The 20,897-nt window shown below is 43.6% G+C and overlaps 2 protein-coding genes across 5 annotated transcripts in view; both read right to left on the bottom strand.

The window, feature by feature from the left end:
• Positions 1 to 5,581, bottom strand: part of tbc1d14 (TBC1 domain family, member 14) — a 32,300-nt gene extending 26,719 nt beyond the window's left edge. The window contains exons 1-4 of one of the 4 annotated variants that reach the window (XM_076087080.1): positions 4,940 to 5,581; positions 4,675 to 4,836; positions 2,720 to 2,862; positions 1,781 to 2,528 (exon numbers count right to left, since the gene is read on the bottom strand). In XM_076087080.1, coding sequence (XP_075943195.1) covers positions 1,781 to 2,528; positions 2,720 to 2,795 — 824 coding nt within the window. In that variant the 5' untranslated portion in view covers positions 2,796 to 2,862; positions 4,675 to 4,836; positions 4,940 to 5,581. Of the gene's footprint in view, positions 1 to 1,780; positions 2,529 to 2,719; positions 2,863 to 4,674; positions 4,856 to 4,939 lie in introns of those variants that run through there. The other 3 variants (XM_076087081.1, XM_076087082.1, XM_076087083.1) reach the window with 3 other exon arrangements.
• A 527-nt stretch (positions 5,582 to 6,108) lies between these two features.
• kiaa0232 (KIAA0232 ortholog) lies at positions 6,109 to 20,629 on the bottom strand. Its single transcript, XM_076087078.1, has 8 exons — positions 20,316 to 20,629; positions 17,723 to 18,296; positions 16,831 to 16,971; positions 14,701 to 14,770; positions 14,520 to 14,604; positions 11,012 to 14,393; positions 10,727 to 10,835; positions 6,109 to 9,666 (listed from the first exon to the last, which is right to left on the bottom strand). The coding sequence occupies exons 2-8, from the start codon at positions 17,957 to 17,959 to the stop codon at positions 9,650 to 9,652; spliced, it is 4,041 nt and encodes a 1,346-aa protein (XP_075943193.1). The 5' UTR covers positions 17,960 to 18,296; positions 20,316 to 20,629; the 3' UTR covers positions 6,109 to 9,649.
• Between the last annotated feature and the right edge of the window lie 268 nt (positions 20,630 to 20,897).

Here is a 20,897-nt window from a genome sequence, read left to right as displayed (position 1 = left end):
ACCGCTTCAGACTAACCGCTGAAATCTCAATAGAACTTCAACAAGCTCATAGGTTGTGCTATGAAGTCATCAGTCATTCATCATCAACCCATCCAAGAGCAGTTCTGTTGTATGTAAATGAATGGTCTCTCTGGGTAAATAGAAACTGCTAACGAAGGATCTTTGTTTGACTTTGAATAGGTTGACCTTTGACCCCTGCTGCTCCGCTCTGCTGTCCTGGCTGATTGCTTTTCAGTGTGCTTACTTGACAGTATTTTGACTTCGTAGAACGCTGAATGGCTGGGTTTCTTATTTAATGTTCTCATTTATCTGAAGAAGGCTCTCTTGAACGACCTCTGAAAAAGTTCCTTCAAAATAAAACAAATATTTGAAAAATGCTGAGAGTTTTGTATTTAATTAACTAATTAACAAAAGGGTGCAGATTTTGTAATTATTATTTTACAACTAATCGATCTGCTCTATAAAATGATAAACTAATGAAACCTAACAGAGAATCAAAGAAATACAAATAAGCTAGAGACCACGTTGCCATGGGATCACACCAGCCACATCGGGCCTTGGTGCAGGTGGAGGCGGCCAATGGCCTCTTCCTCAAAAGCAAACTTCTGAGTTCTCATTTTGATCTCAACTCCACACCTGTAAGGTTTCAGAGCTACGTCTTGCACGTTTGTGATGCAGCAGGTGCCAAAATCCTTTCACAGAAACACAGACATACTGGCACAGGTGCTGAAAACGTCCTCTGTGGCAGCTCTGCTACAGCCGGAGTCTCCACCACCACATGTTGGTAGATAGAAGAGGAAGGAACCCCGCACGGCCAATCACACACACAGAAATGGGAAGTAACACTTCACATGCAACAGCATGACAGTGTCCTCTTTACAAACAGAGCAGCAGTAGAACGATGCAGTCTCCCTATTGGCCAATCAGTAACCACGACGCAAAATCTGTCCTGCTGCACGGAGGACATTCTTCAGCCAAGGTGGATGGTGGATTTAAAATATATTGGGACATGATGGGCCACCTCTGACTTATAAAGGCCGAGCTGATGTTCTTTACAATTAATGTCCTCAGTTTCATCAACCAGGTTTTATCCTGTGTTCATGTGATGGTCTGTTATTAAACTTCCTGTCCTTGCAACTTTGTATCACGAAAGCCAGTTTTTTTTTTTGTACGTTGTAAGTGAGCTGGAGTATGCGAGAGAGGTGGGCGAGGTTTGTAAAGCGACTTTGAGCAATGCCTACTTGTGCAAGGCTGCAATAAGGCCTCCGACAAAGAGTCTGTGAGGAGAGCAGGTACAGAGCGAGGCTGAGGTCGCCTACAATGCTTCTTTTGATGTTAAAAAAACGGAAATAATTAAGGATAATTTATGCCTTTCCTGATGTGATGTGCAGACAGGTGAAAATACATTAACAATATTAACAAACGTTAAAGAAAGATATATATCAAAAATGTAGGATTTAAAACATTGTCCTCTGAATGTCAGCTAGTTAACATTAGTGGCGCCCCCCCCCCAGTGTAGCATTAATAAGCACTACATAAACATTGTTTATATCCGCTTTCAGTAATCTTCGTAGTGTATCATCAGGACATTTTATCAATGTGCAGTATTTGCCAACATGTATAATCCATATTTTATGTTATCACAACTGGGATTTACTTTATTGCCATTCATGATGCGTTTACTACGGCCTCTCCTCTAAACCTTGTGTGTGTATGACTCAATGGAAGTTCCTTATCTAAAATAATACATTCATGTACTTCGCTGATATTCTGAACATACCTGTTGAACAAGCTCGCTAGAGGTCCCAGTTTCTTTTGTCTGCCCTCCTCTTCCTGTTGCGTGACCCCTGACCCCGGGTGCGGTCGCACTGGGCTCCACGAGTCTCCGGGCGACGACAGCGTCACGTCGGAGAAATGAGCGGCGCCGCTATTATCCGTCTCCAAGGTAACAATGGCGCTGGAGTCAGACGTGACGGTGAGATCCAGGATGTCCTCGTTGGAGACCGACAGTTCGGTGCTCATGCTGGACACGCTGCACACAGAGATGTCATCGCTTCGGTTCAGAGCTCCGCCCCCGAGACCCGTCCCCGTGGTTGCAGATAGTCGGAGGGCGGGGCTAAAGAGGCGGATGGAGTCGTACCCGCTGCGGGGGAAGGTGGAGGATTTGCGGATGGCGTTGCCATCGGACGGATCGTCATCTAAAGTCAAAGTGGCAGGAGAGTAGGAACTGGAGTCCCGGATAAAGCCTCTGTCACCTGGGCGTTGGTGGCCATGGAGGATGGGCTCCGGAGGGTTGATCTCCAGAGTTGGGATACCCGAGTCCTGGGAGGTCAAGCTGTGGCTGTCCTGGTTTAGGTCTGAGTAGCTCTTCTGGGGGCTGCAGTAGTAGATGGGGGTGGAGGAGCAGGACGGCCGGTAAGTGGGCAGGACGGACCCGCTGTGCATGGGTTCATGGCAGTGGTGGTTGGCACCATCGTGGAGATCAGTCTTAACACAGCCATTCTCCCCTAGGACTTCTCCAGACACACCTTCAAAAAGAATAGGAGATTCAATTAGTTTTTTACAACAGTTTTCATGATCTAAAGTGAGAAATAGTTCTATAATTGTGAAAGGAACATTTATCTGGTTATGAAACAGGCTGAATGTAATGTAAACATAAAGCAAATCAGCAAGAAGATTGGCTTTTTCTATATAGTTAGTCGTAATGGTTGAATACTACCGCTTCTCTGGTGTGTAGGATCTGGCTGTAGGTCAACGTGAATGGCCCTATAGAGCCAGAGCTTGGTTTGTCCCATCTGAGCTACTGTAGAAACATGGCGGCCGGCAGCATGAAGCTTTTTTAAATCCACATTCCAAATTGACCTTTATCAACCAAAAATGTCAAACATTCACTGGTTCCATATTGTCAACTGTGAGGGTGTTATACCGTCACATTTGATTGTTATACCACTGCAAACTGGATATTATTGGGTTGTGGGGAAGTCATATGAAGACGTCACCCTTGGGCTCCGGGAAATTATGATTCAGGCTAATTTGGGCCCCGAATGTGATTTTTATAGACATGACCAATCAAGAAAAATTACAAAACCACTAAATATCAGCTCTAAGAAATACAACATGACTAAAGGTTTCTTCTGATCGACAAGCACATCAGAGGAACTGGGTGTGGAGGCCTTGAGAAGTGAAAACTGATCCGACAGGCTGTAACTAGAGTCTGCACTGTAACGTGAACACCAGCTGGGAAGCTAAGCTAAAGCTAGCGTGTCAGTCAGTGACCCGTATCCCTCCTGGTTCAGTCTTTGGTTGACGCAGATGTATGTGGAGGTTTTTTCGACAGGAAGTACTGTCCGTGCTTGCTGACACTACGGGCCTCGAAAGTAAACACACCCTGGGTATAATTAATAAGCAAGTACAATTGGAAAGTAAAATACTTTTAAAGTCAACAGGGCCGAGCGTTTTTTCCCAAATGGTTGACACATCAAGCCAGATTCTTACCCGAGCTCTAAACCCTGACCTGCAAATTGTCTCGTGAGTCTGGCCAAAACAAAGCAGCAGGTCGGCCCCGTGCCACCGTGGAAATAATCTACAAATAAAGTCACAATCTGTGGAAACGCCTCATTATTATCACCATGTACTGCTGGAAAAAGTGCTTTAAATGTATATTAAAAAAATTAATGCGATGCCGCTCGTAAGGTTTTAACCATAAATCATGAAACCGTATTAGCAGTGAACTGTGAGGCCACACCAACACAGACATGCATGTTCTTGTCTTCAGAAGTCCTGATGAAAACAAAAGGTATTGTCGACAATAACTGAAACACCCATTATGAGCACACACGAAAGTATTGTTCTACGAGTCGTGATATTGTTATCAGCATCACTTTTAAACTTAACATGACATCACAAATGCTTTCTAAGAAAGCGGTTCTTCATTTGGGTTAAGACACAGTGTAACTTTCTAAGGGGCACTCAGGGGCCAAAGATTGGAATGCATGGTGTGATGCATATAATACGGGGCACATGACAAGTTGCCTGGGTTTCCCAGTCTGTTCGCCTCTTTTTCAATTCAGCTGTATATGCTTTTAACACATCAAAAAGTATATTTTTTGGCATTTCTCATGTTTTTAACGGTCTTACAAATACATTTTGGTGAGATGTGAACAAGTCCCGTCAGATAAAAATTCTAGTGCAGCTTGGTATTTATATGCAGAAAGACAACTAAGACTGGTATAGCCAATCACTAAATGTTAGGACTCATGGCTCATTAACTCTGGGGGTAAACATTACATTTTATCTCAAAGAATGCCACTCGATACTTTACATGTATGCTGAATTGAATACATTCTTCTGGCCAAATTAATGACTGGCTTCAAACAATTACGAGTCAAAGTATATGAACTTTGTGGTTAAATAAAAAATATATATTATAAAGTGGCCTTTTGTATTTTAAACGTATGCCGAATTAAATACTAGCTGTAAGTTATTCACAACACATGTCGTGGTTTATCTACTGTGTATATGCACAATATGTAATACAAATATATATAAATGCAGTTTGGCGTGACCTGTAATGTCAGCGGGAGAACCGCACACACAGTGTGAGGGCAGAGTTAATGTGCAATGTGTTAACAGTGACAACTACATAGCATGTGACGGCACGTCGACGTGACCTACCACAGCGGCTGTCTCTCCGGCCCTCGGTACCGCGGCTCGTGTTCGCCATGTTGCCGCCGGTTGATGCTACAGGTGGGCTGCAGGTATCCGCCGGCTGGAGCGGTCCATGATGATGTGATGATGCTGTGACACCACCGTCAGCTCCCTGCCTCCTCAACGCGGCTTAAGAGCACACAAACAGTACCAGCGCGAGGTGATTAGTCGGGAGGAACACGTACATTAAACGCAGGCTTGTTAACGTAAACAACACGTCTATAGGACTTACTCGTTAAGTGCACTTGCTGCTGACGCCAACTCGGTGCTTGTCGCAGCGCTTCCTCAAGTGCGGTCAAATTAAGTTAAAACGCAGGAGACGTGTTGTTGCTCTCCCGGCATCACTGCGGGAGACGAAACGCTGCTTCAGTGTTCCTGAAAACAAGCGCATTTGTAAAGTTTATCTGGTATTGGTAACATTTCATACCTGTTTTGACGCTTCCGCCGCCATTTTAAAAAACAAACTTGTGCCGTTGAGTGCGGTGTAATCGAGTGATGAATGCTCACCGTCGATGGGTTTACCTGTCTGCAGCTGAAGGCATTAATAATCGACCTGGCAACCTGCGTACTGTCCGTACAGACTCCTGTTAGGAGGACGTTTTGGTAGGAAAGAGGAAATCCCCGGAATAAAATTGTTACACATTTGAAATGTGTGAACTGTCGTCATTTTTTAAATATAATGTTTGTATAATAGCGAGTGTTTCAGGCTCCAAAATAGTGATTTCTGCCCAGATATTCCTAATATCTACATAACATAAATAATATAGGAACATTCTTCCTAAATGTAGTTTATTGGACAGCAAAATTGTATTGACTGAAATCCATCTTGACCCACCTGTTCAGTCACATTCCATTCAGCCCCGCCCCCCCCCCAAAAAAAATAAAAAGTCAATATACAAAATGTTCATAGGAACTTTATTTTTAATACTTGTTATAATCATTAGTACCAGATCACATAAATTACATTAAACTTAAGTATGTCAGCAATATATCAAGACATAGATGTATAACCTTATTTCTAATCTTATACAGATTACTAAAAATATGAAGTAACGGTCAATAAATGCTGAAGGGATGGTAATATTATATTAGTACAACCTATTGGATGGATGCTGTAGTGTTCAAACAATAAACACACCACAACTAAAATGTGTCTTTCAATGGAAATTTCTGACAAGCTTTCACAACAATATTAAGCATCAATAAAAATAGACTGAATCCTGATATCTGCTATGAATAACAAGCTGGTGGTTCCTCCTCAGCATCGTCACCCTGCCCTCTAGTGTCACCATGAGGTCGAGGATCTGAAACGTGAAGCTGCTCCTGCCTCCAGTCTGAGAAGGCACCACCTTGGTTATACACTACATAATAAAATAAGAAAAACACAGGGGATTCATAGGCTGAGGTTTGGTTTATTCCTTTATTAGATGTTAAGAAAAATCCACAATGAAACAAAATAATTTTCTCAGGGTGTACATGAAATCATAACACCGCTACTCGGGACAGATGGGATTTGGGAACAAAGAGGAAGAGGAAGGAGAGTCGAGGTGGGAATGAAAAGATGAGGAAAACTCTAGTTTACATTGCGGGGTATGTTCTTCAGACCACAGTGCAATCACCTGTCAGTGCCGTTCCAAATGCATATACCCTCACTGACTGCATTTTCTCATCATACATGTTTTTTTTGTTGTTTTTTTCTTTTAAGGCGGCCTATCAAAATGGAAGAATCAAATGGAGAAAGGTGTGATGCATTCCTTCCAACTCCCATGCAAGTGCTCTTTGTGACTCTGCTTCTTGCACACATTCACTCAAATTCACACAGTCATGAACATTCTTCCAATCACTGAATTAACCTTACTTGTATTTTTTTAAACCAAAATATTTTGTTAAATCCAACATAAAAAAAAACGAGTGTGATGTTTGCATGCTGCATTTTTCAGAGATGTTTTTTTATTTTTTATCTCAGGTGTCCTCTCACTCAAAATGAATCAACATGCAAAATGAACTGAATGACTTTTCACCGTATATTCTTGAATGTTTACATGCGCCATGGTATTGCATAGAACTCCACATTGCTTATGCAATCTACAATGGCTTAGTTCTTTTTTATTTCTCCCTTAAAACTAGCTATAAGTCAATGACAGTCTGTGGTTTGCTTGGAAAGAACCAGAGTTGTTCCGATACTGATGCTAGTATCAGAAAAGCTTCCAATCAGGTCCATGCACCGGTTCATATAAAGTTATAATATCACAGGATCTGCCCGATCGGTACGGTGCAACTCTCAACAGGGATGACACACAAGTGTGATGCCTTTCTCGTTGGCTACTTCCATGGACAGAAGCAGCTAACGAGTGAGCCGTGTCGCTTCTCTCTCATTTCTGTTGAGAGTTGCGAGCGAAAAGCGGAACGTTAGCCAGAGCAATCAAAATGTTAGCGCTGGCAACAGTTTACACCGAACAACCTGTCAAACTAGTAAATAAAGGAAAGTTCAATGCCATTCATTCCCTGTATGCATTTGTCCGGTACTGGGCCGATTAGCAAGTTCAGGTGTCGGGAAGGAAAAATAAATGGTATCGGAACATCTCTAGAAAGAACTCCAGTCAATAACTTCTGCTCTACAATCAAAGAAAGGTTTGACATTAATGCATCAATGTGTGTAGATTATGCAGTATGCTCATATCAAAAGATTCCTGAGTGTCTGATGACTGTCAAAGAAAGGTGACAAGACCCTGAAGTTGGATTATCTTTCATTCAGCTACTTGGGGGTCTTTTTTTAAATTGAAGTGGCATTGGACTGAACAAACCTATGGTTGTGCAAACAATCTTTGCATTTTTTTTTTTTTAAACGAGGCCATTTCCAGAGTCATGCCTGAAATAGAGACCTAACAGAGAGTCTGCTCACACGTCTTTAATTGCCCGTTAATGGAGGGGGGATTTCAGTTGTCCGTTTTATCTTTATGGTATGTGACAAAGAAATCACCCCGCTACTGTCCTCATTACCAATTTAGAAAGATTTAAAGGTGGACTTTATTCATTCTATATTTACTTTAGTATAATATTCCATTTCTGCCAACAAATCCCACTAAATGTTCCAACCTGTTCCTTTAGATCGAAAGAAAATAAAACAGAAATGCACTATTGAACTTTCAAAGCACGGGTCACAAGTAGGGCCAGTCCAACCACACCTCAAAGGGTTTTACAGCCAACGTGTTTCAAATTCAGAGGGCGCTGACGCGTTTGCATTTCTGTGAACGTACGTCTCTGCATACGTTCACGTTTCTCTGAGATAAAGTTCTAGTACACGCATTCCGAACCAGTGCCTTCACAAGTTCTGTTGCCAACACAAACACACACACACACACACACACACACACACACACACACACACACACAAAGTGAGACATTACTCAATATTTCAACAAGATATATTGTAAACCAAAAAAAAATAAAAACACACCTTTGTATGGAAAAAAAAAAAGCATTTGTACCTTAGTGTAATTCTGCCATGTTTTTGGTTTCGCCACTTGTTTTGTGATACGTTTGTGTAGTTGAGCGTCTGTACTTCCTGCTTGTGGACCAGTGACTGAATGGATGTGTAGTAACGTGAGATTTAATACCTGCAGGTGTTTCTGCTTCGGCTGTTACAGGCCTGACAACTAAGAGGTTACCGTAAAGTCAAAACCAAGCCACATTAGGCAAGACCCGCCATCAGGCTTAACCCTTTTTTTTTTTTTTTAAATCACAATTTTCGCAAAAAAGGAGTGACGGTCTGGACTACAAACAAAACTAGGCTATGCCGTCTACTTATCATAGCCGGATTATGGAACTGCAACTTCAAAAAGGTTTTTGAACATATTTATAGCACCAAATAGTCTGTACCATAGAAATCAAAACAGTTTCATTCAGTTGTAACACAGGTTTCTGCAGAAATGGCTGTAGTCTTTTCACGATGGGTCTTTACCCCAAAACATAAACTTTTTTTTGTCTTTTCGTATTCCCCAGATTCTTTTACAGCATTGCATTTCAAGTAGATTATTAGTATTTTTTTTTTTTTTTCCAACAAAACGTTTGATTTCCTGTTTTTTGTGAAGGATTTTTTAGTTTTTTTGCCTCACAAGCCGTACTATGTCTACTACTAGCTCTGTAGGACTATCACCATTCAAAAATCAGACTCATTTATAACTTTTCACACACGGGGAGTTTAGGGATATTGAGAAGAAAGCTGCACACATTCTCTACTTCACATTCAGAAAGTCATCGCAACACACTTTTTTTTTTTTTTTTTTTTTTAAATTAAACTCAAATTCTTACACAACTCAAAAAAAAAGGCCAACATCCTTGTATTATTCTTTCCGAACACAAGATGGAAAGTAGAGGATGCGATAGCAGTCGTTTCACACAACTAGAAGAAGAGGAGTGAGACTGGCTGGACGAACACACATGCACAACCATTCAGATACCACCGACGACCGGGATCCGAGCTCAAAAGCAAAAACGGTGGGAACAAAACCGACGAGGATAGAACAAAAGATTGTCCCTACTACCTAACTGTGAGACGTAAATGAGGACCAGTGTACAGAAGAATCAAATGAACACATTCTAAAAACGCTTAAAATGCACGTCTGCACATTGCGTCACTCAAAGACAGAACATATTTTTGGAGTTTTCCTATTTTCTCTCACATTTTGTTGATCCGATTGTTGATTACACACGGTTTTAAGTTAGTAAATGAAAACCTGCAGGGTTATGTGTGGGTGTTTTTTTTTTTTTTTTTTTTTTTTTTTTTTTCTTGTTTTTTTTTTTGGAGGAGTGTCAGAAAATGAGCCTACATTAGGTTTTCCAGCTCTGAGATGACCCTGAATCGTTGCTGGTAGAGGTCCAGTCACAGAAGGAGAGGATGGTTTCCTCTCTATGACGGACATCCTCTGCAGAACTGGAGTATTCAAATGTTGCTGCTCCCTGCAGAGAGAAGTCAGACAAAGAGGTTAGACTGTTATCCACGCTGCATCCGTTAGTGTTTTCAAACTGACCGGTCAGGTTCTGTGACACACAAATGGGGATATTATTTACATAGCTCACATATTGTGATGGCCAGAAGTATACAGGTCTGTCTCTTGGATGTAAAAGGGATACTTTGGATTTTGTCTTTAGTGAGATTGTATGTGTTTTTAAGCTTTGTTTATACTCGCGCGAGGCCTCCACGGATGGCGCGCAAGCTACAAGCACGGAGTTATTGGCAAAGCGCCATACACCATCCTCCTCAATGCAGAGGACTTGTAATCAACTGTAAACTCATATCTCGTATTCATGGACATACTTAATCTGCCTTTATATGATCCCTGTAAAGAAAGAGGTCAAGTATTAAATGTGTTTCTCCCTCTACTGTAGGCGATACACCCACTAAGGAGATGTACCTCATAAAACCCCACTTCAAAAATCCAAACTATCCTTTTATCACCTCGTCGATATTTGGCCAGTCCATCAGCCTTGTTTTCCATGAGCTCCTTGTGTGTCATGGAACCTAGGTCACACATTTCTATGTGATGCCAGAGACACATTACAATGAAGCATTTCAAGAGAGTGGAGAGTCAGAGTGGATCTGGCCTCTGTTCATCCCTCAATGATCATCATATTCAATTTCACATGCAATTTTCAATAATAGGGAAATAAGTGGCAGAGGCAGTGCTCACTGTCTCTTTGCTGGTGAATATAATTCTAAACAATGTAAATATTGTGTAATGATAACAATAATACATATTGTCTGCAGAGGGTTTAGTGGGTTGATCGATGCATGGTGCAAGATCAGTCACTTTCAGATCAGTTTTCAGCTACTACAGATATTTACCGCACATTCTGTTGTAGTTCAGGGACTGAGTTCCATAAGTCGTCTGTTGCCTACTGACTTCAACTGTTGTATATACTGATCATCTCTCAATTTGAAATAAAATAATAAAAATAAAAAAAACATGAACTGTGTCACTGGTTTGGTGTGAATGAAATAAGAAACATTTAAGTGTACCTGTACACTGAGATCCAGGGAAAAGGGGGGAACAGAGTGTGTTCTGCCACCAGCACTCGTCTTGCTGGTTGCCAGTTCCTCCCTGTCCACTCATATTTAACAGAGGGAACTAAACGAGACAAATGAGAAGTGGTTAGTGTGTTTCAGAGACATCACAGGTGGAAGACATTTTACAGCTGATGACTGGTTATGAAACACCGTGTGGTTAGGCCGGCACTTTTGTTTAAAGTCTCACTGATCACAAAATATTAAGAATGTTAGGGGACCATTGTAAGAAACCCTCACCTCTGGCACATCTCCAACAAAGTCATAAGCAATCCCATACTTGGGGAGCTGACCTGCTGGCCCAGACAAACAGGACTGCTTCTCCCCTGAAGATTCCTCATTTTGAACCTTGCCGACAGAGACGTCGGTCTGTCCACCTGCAGTTGATGCAGCTGCTGCCGTTTTGCAGTCCAAGCAAATCTCTTGCTCAGCGATTGGCAGGAGGGTACTGGAGCCCTCCTGTGAATCCAGAGAGGTCTGGGCACTCTTCTCCATGCCAGACTTCTTTAATCTGGGTAAGAATTTACCAGATTCCAGTTCTGACTTCCCGTAATAAGGGCCCTCGCATTCCGCATCCTCCTCCAGAGGTTTGAGATCTGCCTGAGGATCATCGAAGACGTCCAGCGGCGCCTGGACGGGAAAAGTCGTCTCCTCTTTGTCAGTCTCAGCCTCTGAATCACTCACTCCGCCAGGAGATAACTCCGAGGCCGATATCGGTCGAAAATGAGTCCTGGGGGAGATGCGAATGGCCCTGTACTGCGTCCGGTTGATGCCATATATTCGTGGGTGGAAGGCTTCGTTCTCAGAGTCCGAGCAAAGAATGGATTTGGGCTTGAACCCCGGACTGAACGAAGCCATGTCCTCGGGCTCAAAAGAACACTCAACATGGAGGACTTGAGAGAAGGGATTGTTCAGGTTGAAGGATGCAAACGGGTATTCTAAACCGTGCTCCTCACTTTGCAAGCCTCCGTAAGATCCAAGCAAATCTTCATGGAAGATGAAAGAAAATCCCTTATTCAATCCGTCTCCGCCTCCTCTGATGGCCTGGTCACTCTGCCCGAAGGACACAAGAGGCCTCCACAGGGGCCTGTGCCCGGGGGCAAAGCAGCTGCTAGTGTTCATGAACACATCTGTGCCAGTGATGGTAAGCATGTCTGAGCTGGAAGCAGATGCAGCTGCAGCGGCACACTGTAGCAGGCTGTCCTGGGTGTCACTTGGCGGCACGACGGCCCAGTTCTTATCACCGCTTAGCGTCTTCAACTCTCCGTACACCCCTCCCAGGATGAATGATGTACTCTCCTTGTCAGAGTTCAAATCCCAGGGCTTGGACGGAGTCATGTAATCCCCAGCACCATCTACCTTGGAGAGTTTGTTTTTGGCTAAGTCCTGTTCCTTCTTGCCTTCCCAAAGGTGATACTCTGACCTCTGCACTGCTTTTTTCTGAGGCCCTTGAATCGGAACTTCTTTCGCCTGCACTTCCAGACAGCTGCAGCAGTAACCGCCTGACTCATCGGAGAATAGCCCCTCGCTCGGTTTCTCTGCTCCTGGCGTCGACATTACAGATTTGTCGTCTCCTATTGCAGTCCAAATGTCCTTCCTTATCCCTGAGCTGTAGTCATCACCGTGTTGGTTTGCGTTGTCCGAAAACATGCCAGTGCTGTACTGTTTACTCTCAACCTCTTCCAATGCGATACCACAAATGGACTCCAATTTGGATTTTTTGGTGAGGGTCTTGTTGGATGCTGTACTAACACCGACCTCCTCACACTTGCGGCCAGAGTTTTCTTGCAAAAAATCCAAGATCTCCTCCTCCAGATATGTACCAGAGATAGGAGGGATTACACAATCAATCTCCTCATTGCCAATTTGAGCAGCATCCTCCGTCGGAACATTTCCTTGCTCGTTGTCTGACCGAGTCTCCTCTGAGTGGGACCACGGACTGCAAGTTCGTGTCGAAAGGTTAGAACAGTGTTCAGTTTCGTCAAAGGCACTATTTTTGGTCCATATTAGCAAACGAGACTGTTTATTAGAATGTGGGTCGAGACAGCTACTAGAATCTGTGTTGTTTTCGTGACCAACGGCGAGCGAGTCGCGGGGAAAAGGAAGAGTGGGGCTGTCATACTGCAGCTCGAAAAGAGAGAAGCAGGACGAGTTTAAACCAGACGGTTCACTGGTGGCTTCAGAGACGGTCGGCTCCTCCAGATTTCCAGACAGCTTGCTCAGGGTGAAGGAAACACTATCAAGGAGGGGGGAGAGTCGGATGGGAGAGTCTCCCACGAAGCTTTCTCCATCTATATCTTCTGAAGTAGACGGCGAATAACATCCCCACACTTGAGCCATGTTTTTCAGATCCTCCATTAAGAATCCAAAAGATCCCGGAGCGTCCTGCGAGTTGGCCCGTATTGCACTTTTCCCTTGCTGCTCAAGGCCCTCTAACACTAAACAACATTCTGCCTCCACGTCTCCTTGCTCTTTGCTTTTTTGTCGAATCATGCTTAAGATCCGACTCTCTTGTATAGAGTCTGAGGCACTAGTATCCAATATGGATTGATAAATGTCAACTTCATAGAAGTGAGTGAATTCAGACAGATGCTTGTCATCTAAATCTCTACTATCCTCTGGCTGAGGGCAGCTTGAGGTCCCAGTGAGTTCAACAGTTTCATCTTCTGCTTCGCCGGGCCCTTCCACAAAGTGCCCATCCACAAACGAGCCTGCTGTTAGGTATGCCCTCTGGTAGCTCTCATTGGCAATGCAGATTCCCTGGATTCTCTCCGGCAGCCTCTCCATGTCGGTTGACAAAGCAAAGCCATCAGGAGAGTCTGCCTTCTTTCGATATTTTGTTTCCAGCTTGCTTTGTCTGCTGCTGAAAGGTACAAAATACTCTGTGATGGGCTCAGTGTACCAAAGTGGCTCCTCCATGTATTCTTTTTTGTCTCTGGCCTCAGCTCCGAACTCTTTCGCCTCCTTCCAGCCTGGATCTTTTCGAATCTCCTTCAGAGGTCTCTTCCCCTTTTTGTAAAGCTGTGGTTGTTTGGCAGCGCCTCCAGTGGCGCTGCTGCTGTTCCCTCCTGTGTTCCTTCGCTCCTCTCTGTCGATTACCTTCACCTGAAGCTTCACCTGCCCGCTGTTGCGTGTTCTCTTATTCTTTGCAGCCTCCCTGGATTTGTGCCTGATTCTAACTGCCTTGCTTCTGGACGACTTCAAGTCACCCTGGTTCCCACTTGAGCTTGATCCCGCCTCGCTGGAGCCAGAAGACCAGGATCTGGGTCTGTATTTGCCCTCAGATCGGTGTCTCGTCTGTCTCTTGGAGTGGACGGTAGATTTCTCCTCTGCTGCTGCACCACCACCACGGTATCGATTTTCTTTCTCCTTCTTGCTCCGTCGTTGCTGGCCTCTTTCGTTGGCCACAGTGGTGATGGCGCCACAGGCTTCCAGGTTTCGCTCCCTTGCAGTCTCACCTTCACTGTTGCAATCTTTTGGGGAAGAGGTGTCTGTGCTGGTCTGCGGGGCTGCGGAGGAAGATGAACTTGAGTATGTGCAGGCCTTAGCCTTGTTCCACACCGTCATGATCTCTTGGAGACAAACAGGTTTCTCTGACAAAGGAGGAAAGGCTTCATAATACCTGCAGTCACAACAGACAAGAGAGACAACTTGATTTCAATGCAGTCACAGCAGTAGAGTTCACATAGCATACACTTTTTGTAAATACACATATTCATAGATCCACATTATCCATGTTGAGGCTTACATTTCCACCTGGTCCTTTGAAGAGGGGGACTCAGCTCGCTCTGGAGACTGAGAGCCATCAGATTTCTTTTGAATCTGTTTTTCCTCTGTAAAAAGCATTGAACATTAAGACATGTTATTGGAGCAATTGTTATTCCAAAACTTTAATTTTATAAATATGATGATAAAGGTGTGAACCAAACCTTTCTGTTTGTTTTGGATGTCCTTTAGTTTAGAGCAAAGCTCTTCAACCAGGCTCTCAATTCCAGAGTTCTGCACAAATGACAAAGAGAAGAAACAGATTTTTGAGAACTCAAACATAATATTATGAACAGTTGATATCAATCTCATTACATGATGTTCTCATATATTTGTGAACGTGACACATAGGGATGCACAACTCAGACTTGTTCAGTCCCGACAATGATAACAATACCTGTGGTTTAGGTGTCAGCCGTACAGAGTACGATCTGGTACCCGTGTTTAATTAATACGCCTCACTGTGTGGAAGTGAGGGGGATCATTCTGAATGTGTGCGGCAACATCAGGCTTCACTTCAATATTGCTTTCCTAACTTTGTAAAACTAAACGCAAGATTCAAATAAATACATAAATTAGATGTAAATTTAATGAATTGTTATTTGTCATTAAAATAATAAAGAGAGGGTGGGTAAAACAAAAAGTCAAAATGAACAGGAATTATAATTCTAGTGTAAACCTTTTTAATGCAGCAACAAATCAAACAAGAATTAAAAAGCAACTTGGTTCCACGTCTTTCTCAACAGGAGGGACCAATCCGTCATTTTTGTGATTAAAGGACGACACAGTTGCTGGTCAATATCATAGTAATGGAGTATTACTGGTACTATAGTATAGTGATATGTATTGTAGTGATCAGTTGACTTAACTAAATCCTGCCCAGAGATTTTAAGGGGCACACCGAGTAGCAGCCCTAGACTCTTTGCAGAACTTTTGCCTTTTGTAAACAAATATATAATGCAATACAAAATACAAGCCATGAAGTAAACACAAAAGAATAATTTAGTTTCTTACTCCAAAACAACATGTGTAACAAGATCCAGTAGCCTTAGGTGAGAATGCCGGCCCCCTAATGTGACCCAAAAGAAAGAGTGAAAGGTTTGGAGTTGACACAAGCCAGCTGACTTGTGAGAGCTTAGGCATGTTCGGCCATGACAGCGCTATATTTAGCTGTGTAGAAATGCTTTAAAAAAAAAAATCATTATAATAAAAAGGGCTAAGCAACAGTAGAAGTGATTGCCTCACTATGTTCTGAGACACTGAATGTTTACTACATATCCTGTTTAGCTTAGATCCCTCTCACATTGAGCAGCATGACGCGTGAAAAACAAACAAACACAAGCTTCCATCAAGTGGGCACCGTGGAAGCGAATGGCCTCAAAGCAACTCTCCTCCGCTACGTAGCTGCTCCTCATTACCAACCCTGCCAGACACTTTAGCTCCCTCGTTTCCTGTTCACTCTTCCAGAAGAGAATATTCCTTACCATGCCACCTCATGAGAAGCGAAGCAAAGTTTTCTCCTGCCCTGCGTTTCCTCTTGCATCATTGTGCTAATGCCGGTCAGCTGACAGCCGACCGACTACGCCGCTCACTGCTGCGATTCGTTGCAGTGTGTGCTGGTTAAAAAATAGACTGCAGAATCCAGTCCCCGGAGAGGAGCTCAACGCTCCTCCTTTTGCCTCGCAGACCCCCCTCCTCCAGCTTTATGTTGTGTCACTCTCAACTAAATCACACCTCCCTTACTGCTGCAGGCCACCGGCGAAAATGTCAGCAAATCTCTCTGGAGCTTTTTCAGTCACACAAACGGTATGGAAGAAAAATTTGTATACTTTTGGGACATGTTAGGATAGCATTTGCTTTATGTCAAGAAAAAAAAAAAAAAAACTTTGAAATACTGACCTTAATATAACCATTCTAATGAAGACTAACTGAAGGTGTGGCCACCCAGGCAAACGAGGGGCGATGCCTGGGCAATGAAGATCTTCCCTTGTTCAATGCTTTAGCCTTCCACATTGACATTCAGTGTCTATTCACCGTGATTTATCCAGTTAATATCTGCATGACTGCACCATAACAAACAACAAGGAATACTACAGCAAAACATTCCGGACAAGCCTTCTGTACTCAGAAAGCGTTTTATCTTACAGTTTCACATAAGAAGGGGCCGGTCAAACTGTTCCTGCTTCAATGCACGAGTAATGACTCGCTTGCATTCCTCCAAAGCCAAAGTGATTCAAGTTAACTGTTGTTTTATACCACAGAAAAGAGTCAGACTGAGTGGTAATGATGCTTACCTCATCAGATGCAGAGCGGAGGCATTGCACAGCAGCTTGCTTCTTCATTTCCTCCAGACTCAGGTCGGTCCCTCCTTTCTTCTTACTCTTGCCCCATTTCTTCCCAGTTCCCTTCTCCCAGCCCAAGAAGATGTCGTTTTCCTTTTGCAAAAAAAAAACGGGAGAAGTCAGTCACAGTGAAACAAAAGAAAAAGCATAGAAAGATTACACAAATGATATAATAAATGACTATAAACATTTCCATACAGGCTTTATACCATCAGCACACAAACACGGTAAACTTGCATATAGCCTATTTCACACAGGAATGTGGGGTCGTTATTCTGCCTCGCCTTTCTGTATAAAAAGGTACGAACACAGAAGGGGGGGGGGGGACAGAGTTGCTCCGCCATTAAGCGGGCAGCGGAGGAAGTCACAGAGGAGAGACGACGTCTGTGTAAAAGCGACAGCCGGCACGGCGGAACTACACGCGCACACATTAGACGCCAACGCTGTTGTGTTACACGTCACGACTCTTTTGCTCCCAGAATGCCGGCATGCTATCTAAAATCCCACACTGGGGTGACATTGCTGCTTGGTTTAGTGTAAAAAAGGCAAAGCCGTCGCGATGCCGGATCTGCCTCAACTTCTTTATGGTGGAATCTCTGTGTGAAACTGGCTTATGTCAGTTTAGTCCTCGGTACAAGTGCCATGATGTGAAAGAAAAGCTCCATTGTTAACTTCTTGATGTCTTCCTCTAACGAGGTCATTATATTGACGCACTCACTTCCCTTCCTGAATAAAGCCTACTGCCCACTCTTTTGACAACGCAAAACACAAACAATGACAAACAATCATTTTCTACGCTTTTTGACTTGACTAGCAATGTTCATTAAAGATTGTGAGAGCCCACCTGGTCCTGCAGGTCATAGTCGTAACTGTCATGCAGGAGAAGGCTGAGGACGTAGCGGGTGTAAATCATGGCATCAATCCCGCACTTCTCAAGCTCCTGGCCGAGCCAGCTTTGAACTGGACCCAGCGACTGGAGCAGGGACATCTCCGAGGCAGGCAGGGGGCCCACGAGGGGGTAGGGGCAAGAGAGGTTTTCAGGAGGAGCAGGACCGTCTGAATCGGTGCTCACGGGACGCATAGGACCTCAGGTGTTGGCCATTCTCAGGTGAAGCAGCATTGTGATGGGTAGTTACTGTCGGGTGGTCGGTGGAGAAGGGTACAGAGAGAGGACGAGGCAGAACCTTGGGAAGAGGGGGCAGTCACTCCAGCAGGACGCACTGAAGGGGCTCTACATGGGGAGGCATGTAGGATGGTGTTTTTTTTTTTATTATTGCTTTGAGCAAAAAGGGGATTTTACTCGTCAGGCATGGCTTGTGCTGCTGATAGATCTCAGCTGCTGAGCAAAACACGGGACGTGTTTGCGTCTCAGTCGGAAGGGTCCATTGTGGGGCTTCGTCTTACTTCAACGGCACAACCTGAAACAGAGCAAATAATTATCAGTTTCACTGCGATATTTTCAATGCTCAATGCAAGCACTTGAAAAAAAAAAAAAAAAAAAGACATGGTCAAAGACCTTATACACAACCCTGACACAGAACCAAACAGAAGGAATCAAGGCGTCTTTATATTAAAAGATGCATGAAGGGATGATGGAAATGATATTTTCCATGATTTAAAAAAAAAAGGGAGACAAACAGTAAGACAAAAGCTCATACAGATCCTACCACAGCATATAAATCTTGTTCCTTCTCCCAAAGGATGTAGCCTGTTCATAGCCTTGCTTACCAGCACGTTAATGGGCTCCTTAGAGAGCATGAGCTCTTTAAATAATGTAGACAGCAGTCACAATCATGATCACACATTATGGTGGTAAGCCCTGTGTAAAGTGAGTAACAGGCCAACAGGGCGATGTGCGTTATTGAAGTTTGAGTGCTTAATGAGCCTCCTGTTAAGGACATGCAATGTAACACAAGAAAGTGATAGGCCATATGAAACACCTGGATGACAGCAAGGTTTATAAAACTCCTACAACAGGAAGCACCACTTATTCCCTCCCCTTACAACCACAAAAAAGAGCTGCATAGTTTAATTTGAGAGCAATAAAACCAAATACGTCCTGGGTTAGTAGCCATGGCAAAACAAGAACCAGCGAACCCCAGCGGTTGGGTATAACAGTGGGCACCGGGCAGGGGAACCCTTGCTGTCAAATTAATGAGTTTAGTTTAAGAGCAGCGAATTAGGGAACCGACATGAAGAGCAAATGGAGGCTGCGCCAATTTGATTGGCTGGCCCGGTCGTAACTCATCAGTTGGATATTAAAGGCTAGCCATAGAGGCGTCAAAGAGGCAAAAGTTATGTCGTATGCAACCATACTGTTTGAGCAAGCCTTCCGTAGAGGAATATTATCAGATAAATAAATACAGAGGAACAACAGCTAAAAGGTTAGCTAGCTTCATCGCTAATTGCTCATGCTAAATATGGCTGACCAGTGTCTACAGCCCAGCTGTTCCTTGAACGCACACTAGCCCCGAAAGCTAGCTCCTGACTGCACTGTTCACATACCAACTTTATCACACAACCCGCTATTTAATGCGATTTCTCTGACATCGAAAGGAACGAGATAATGCAGCTTGTGTCGTATTAACTTGCGGATTCGCCTACTTTACTTCGGGTGCATGGTAACGCTGTGCAAACATGTAACGTTATGGATTAACGTCACTGGCATTAGCGTTATATTGCTGGGCTATGTGCGGCAATGCAACCACAGAACAGCCAGGCGAAATCTTTAAGATAAAGTCACGTTGTTGGTGTCATTGTTGTGATGATTGACCACAGAGTCGGAGGTTAGGTGACTAACGTTGTTCTGACTCGTGGTACTAACGTCGGTTAGCTCGCGTCACAAGGTTAGCTGAACCAGCGACCTTTAACGTGAGCTAACGAGCTAAATTAGCCGAGTTAGTGAGGGCTAACGTTACTGCTGCTGTCAAACAGTTTATTAGGACGTTTAAAGTGAACGTTACTTGACATGCTTTATTTAGGTTAGACAGGATAGAGGAACTTGCGATCTAATTAATGTAATGCTAATAACGACGTCTATATGTATAGTTATGTCAGGTGAATTGTTTCTATTCAGTGACAGAGCCCTGACGGGTCTCCATTAACTAGCTAGTTAACAGTTCACGTTAGCTAGCAAGCAGCAACACGTTTACGTCAGGCCAAGTCTAAACTTTCAGTCGGAAACGTAGCTAAAGTCAGGACCATATTTCAGAGATATAAATGTAAACGAACGTTAGCTAACGTTAGCTTTCTTGTACGCTTGTTGTTGTGATCGAGAGGAGGAGCGGCTGCTCCAGAGCACTGTCAGACGTTTCCCATCAAAATGTACGCCATATCGTCACACAGCGAAATAGTAAACTGCTTACAAACACAACACTAAACGGGGACAAAAACACCACAGTGCGATAAGAAACCTGCCGGTCCACTGGTGTACCTACCTGCCGTGGGCTGAAGTAAAGAAGAGCGGCTATTTCTCTCCCGCTGCCGTTCCGAGCTCGAGCTCTGGAATCCGCTGCGGTAGCATCGCGTATCATGGACGCCGACAGAAATGGCGCTGTTTTTCACATCCAGTGCTGCTTCAATAGCGTCAAGGAAACCGGCGACATTTCGGCTCAAGCTAGCGGAAGGTCATTCGTCGATGACACTTAATACCCAGAACCACAATGTCCGCTATCGAAAATCCTGTTTCATTCAGAGAAGGACTCCCGAATGCGCCACCCTCCGCGTTCGTATCTAGGCAACAAGGCGAACCTCTGCCGTCCTATTCGTTTTAGGTTTGATTCCTCCGCCAGGGTATTGCATCAGAAGCCCAACTAGTACTTATCATTTGTACTGTATTCAAATGAGGAATGACATTGAGGAGATTAAACTCAGCTCTGAAATTGAATTAGTGATTAAATCCTAGCTCTTTTAAATTTGTAAAAATAAAAACACACAAGCACAAATAACTCTTGTCTCGTATGTGTATATCTACAAAATACACATAACAATATTGTTACAGTTGAAAATCGTTTTTAAAT

This window comes from Anarhichas minor, unplaced genomic scaffold (assembly GCF_050575085.1).
Source record: "Anarhichas minor isolate MPS153535 unplaced genomic scaffold, ASM5057508v1 ptg000009l, whole genome shotgun sequence".
NCBI classification, from domain to species: Eukaryota; Metazoa; Chordata; class Actinopteri; order Perciformes; family Anarhichadidae; genus Anarhichas; species Anarhichas minor.
Note: the sequence above shows the minus strand (reverse complement) of the source record. Positions and strands in the feature narration are given on the sequence as shown.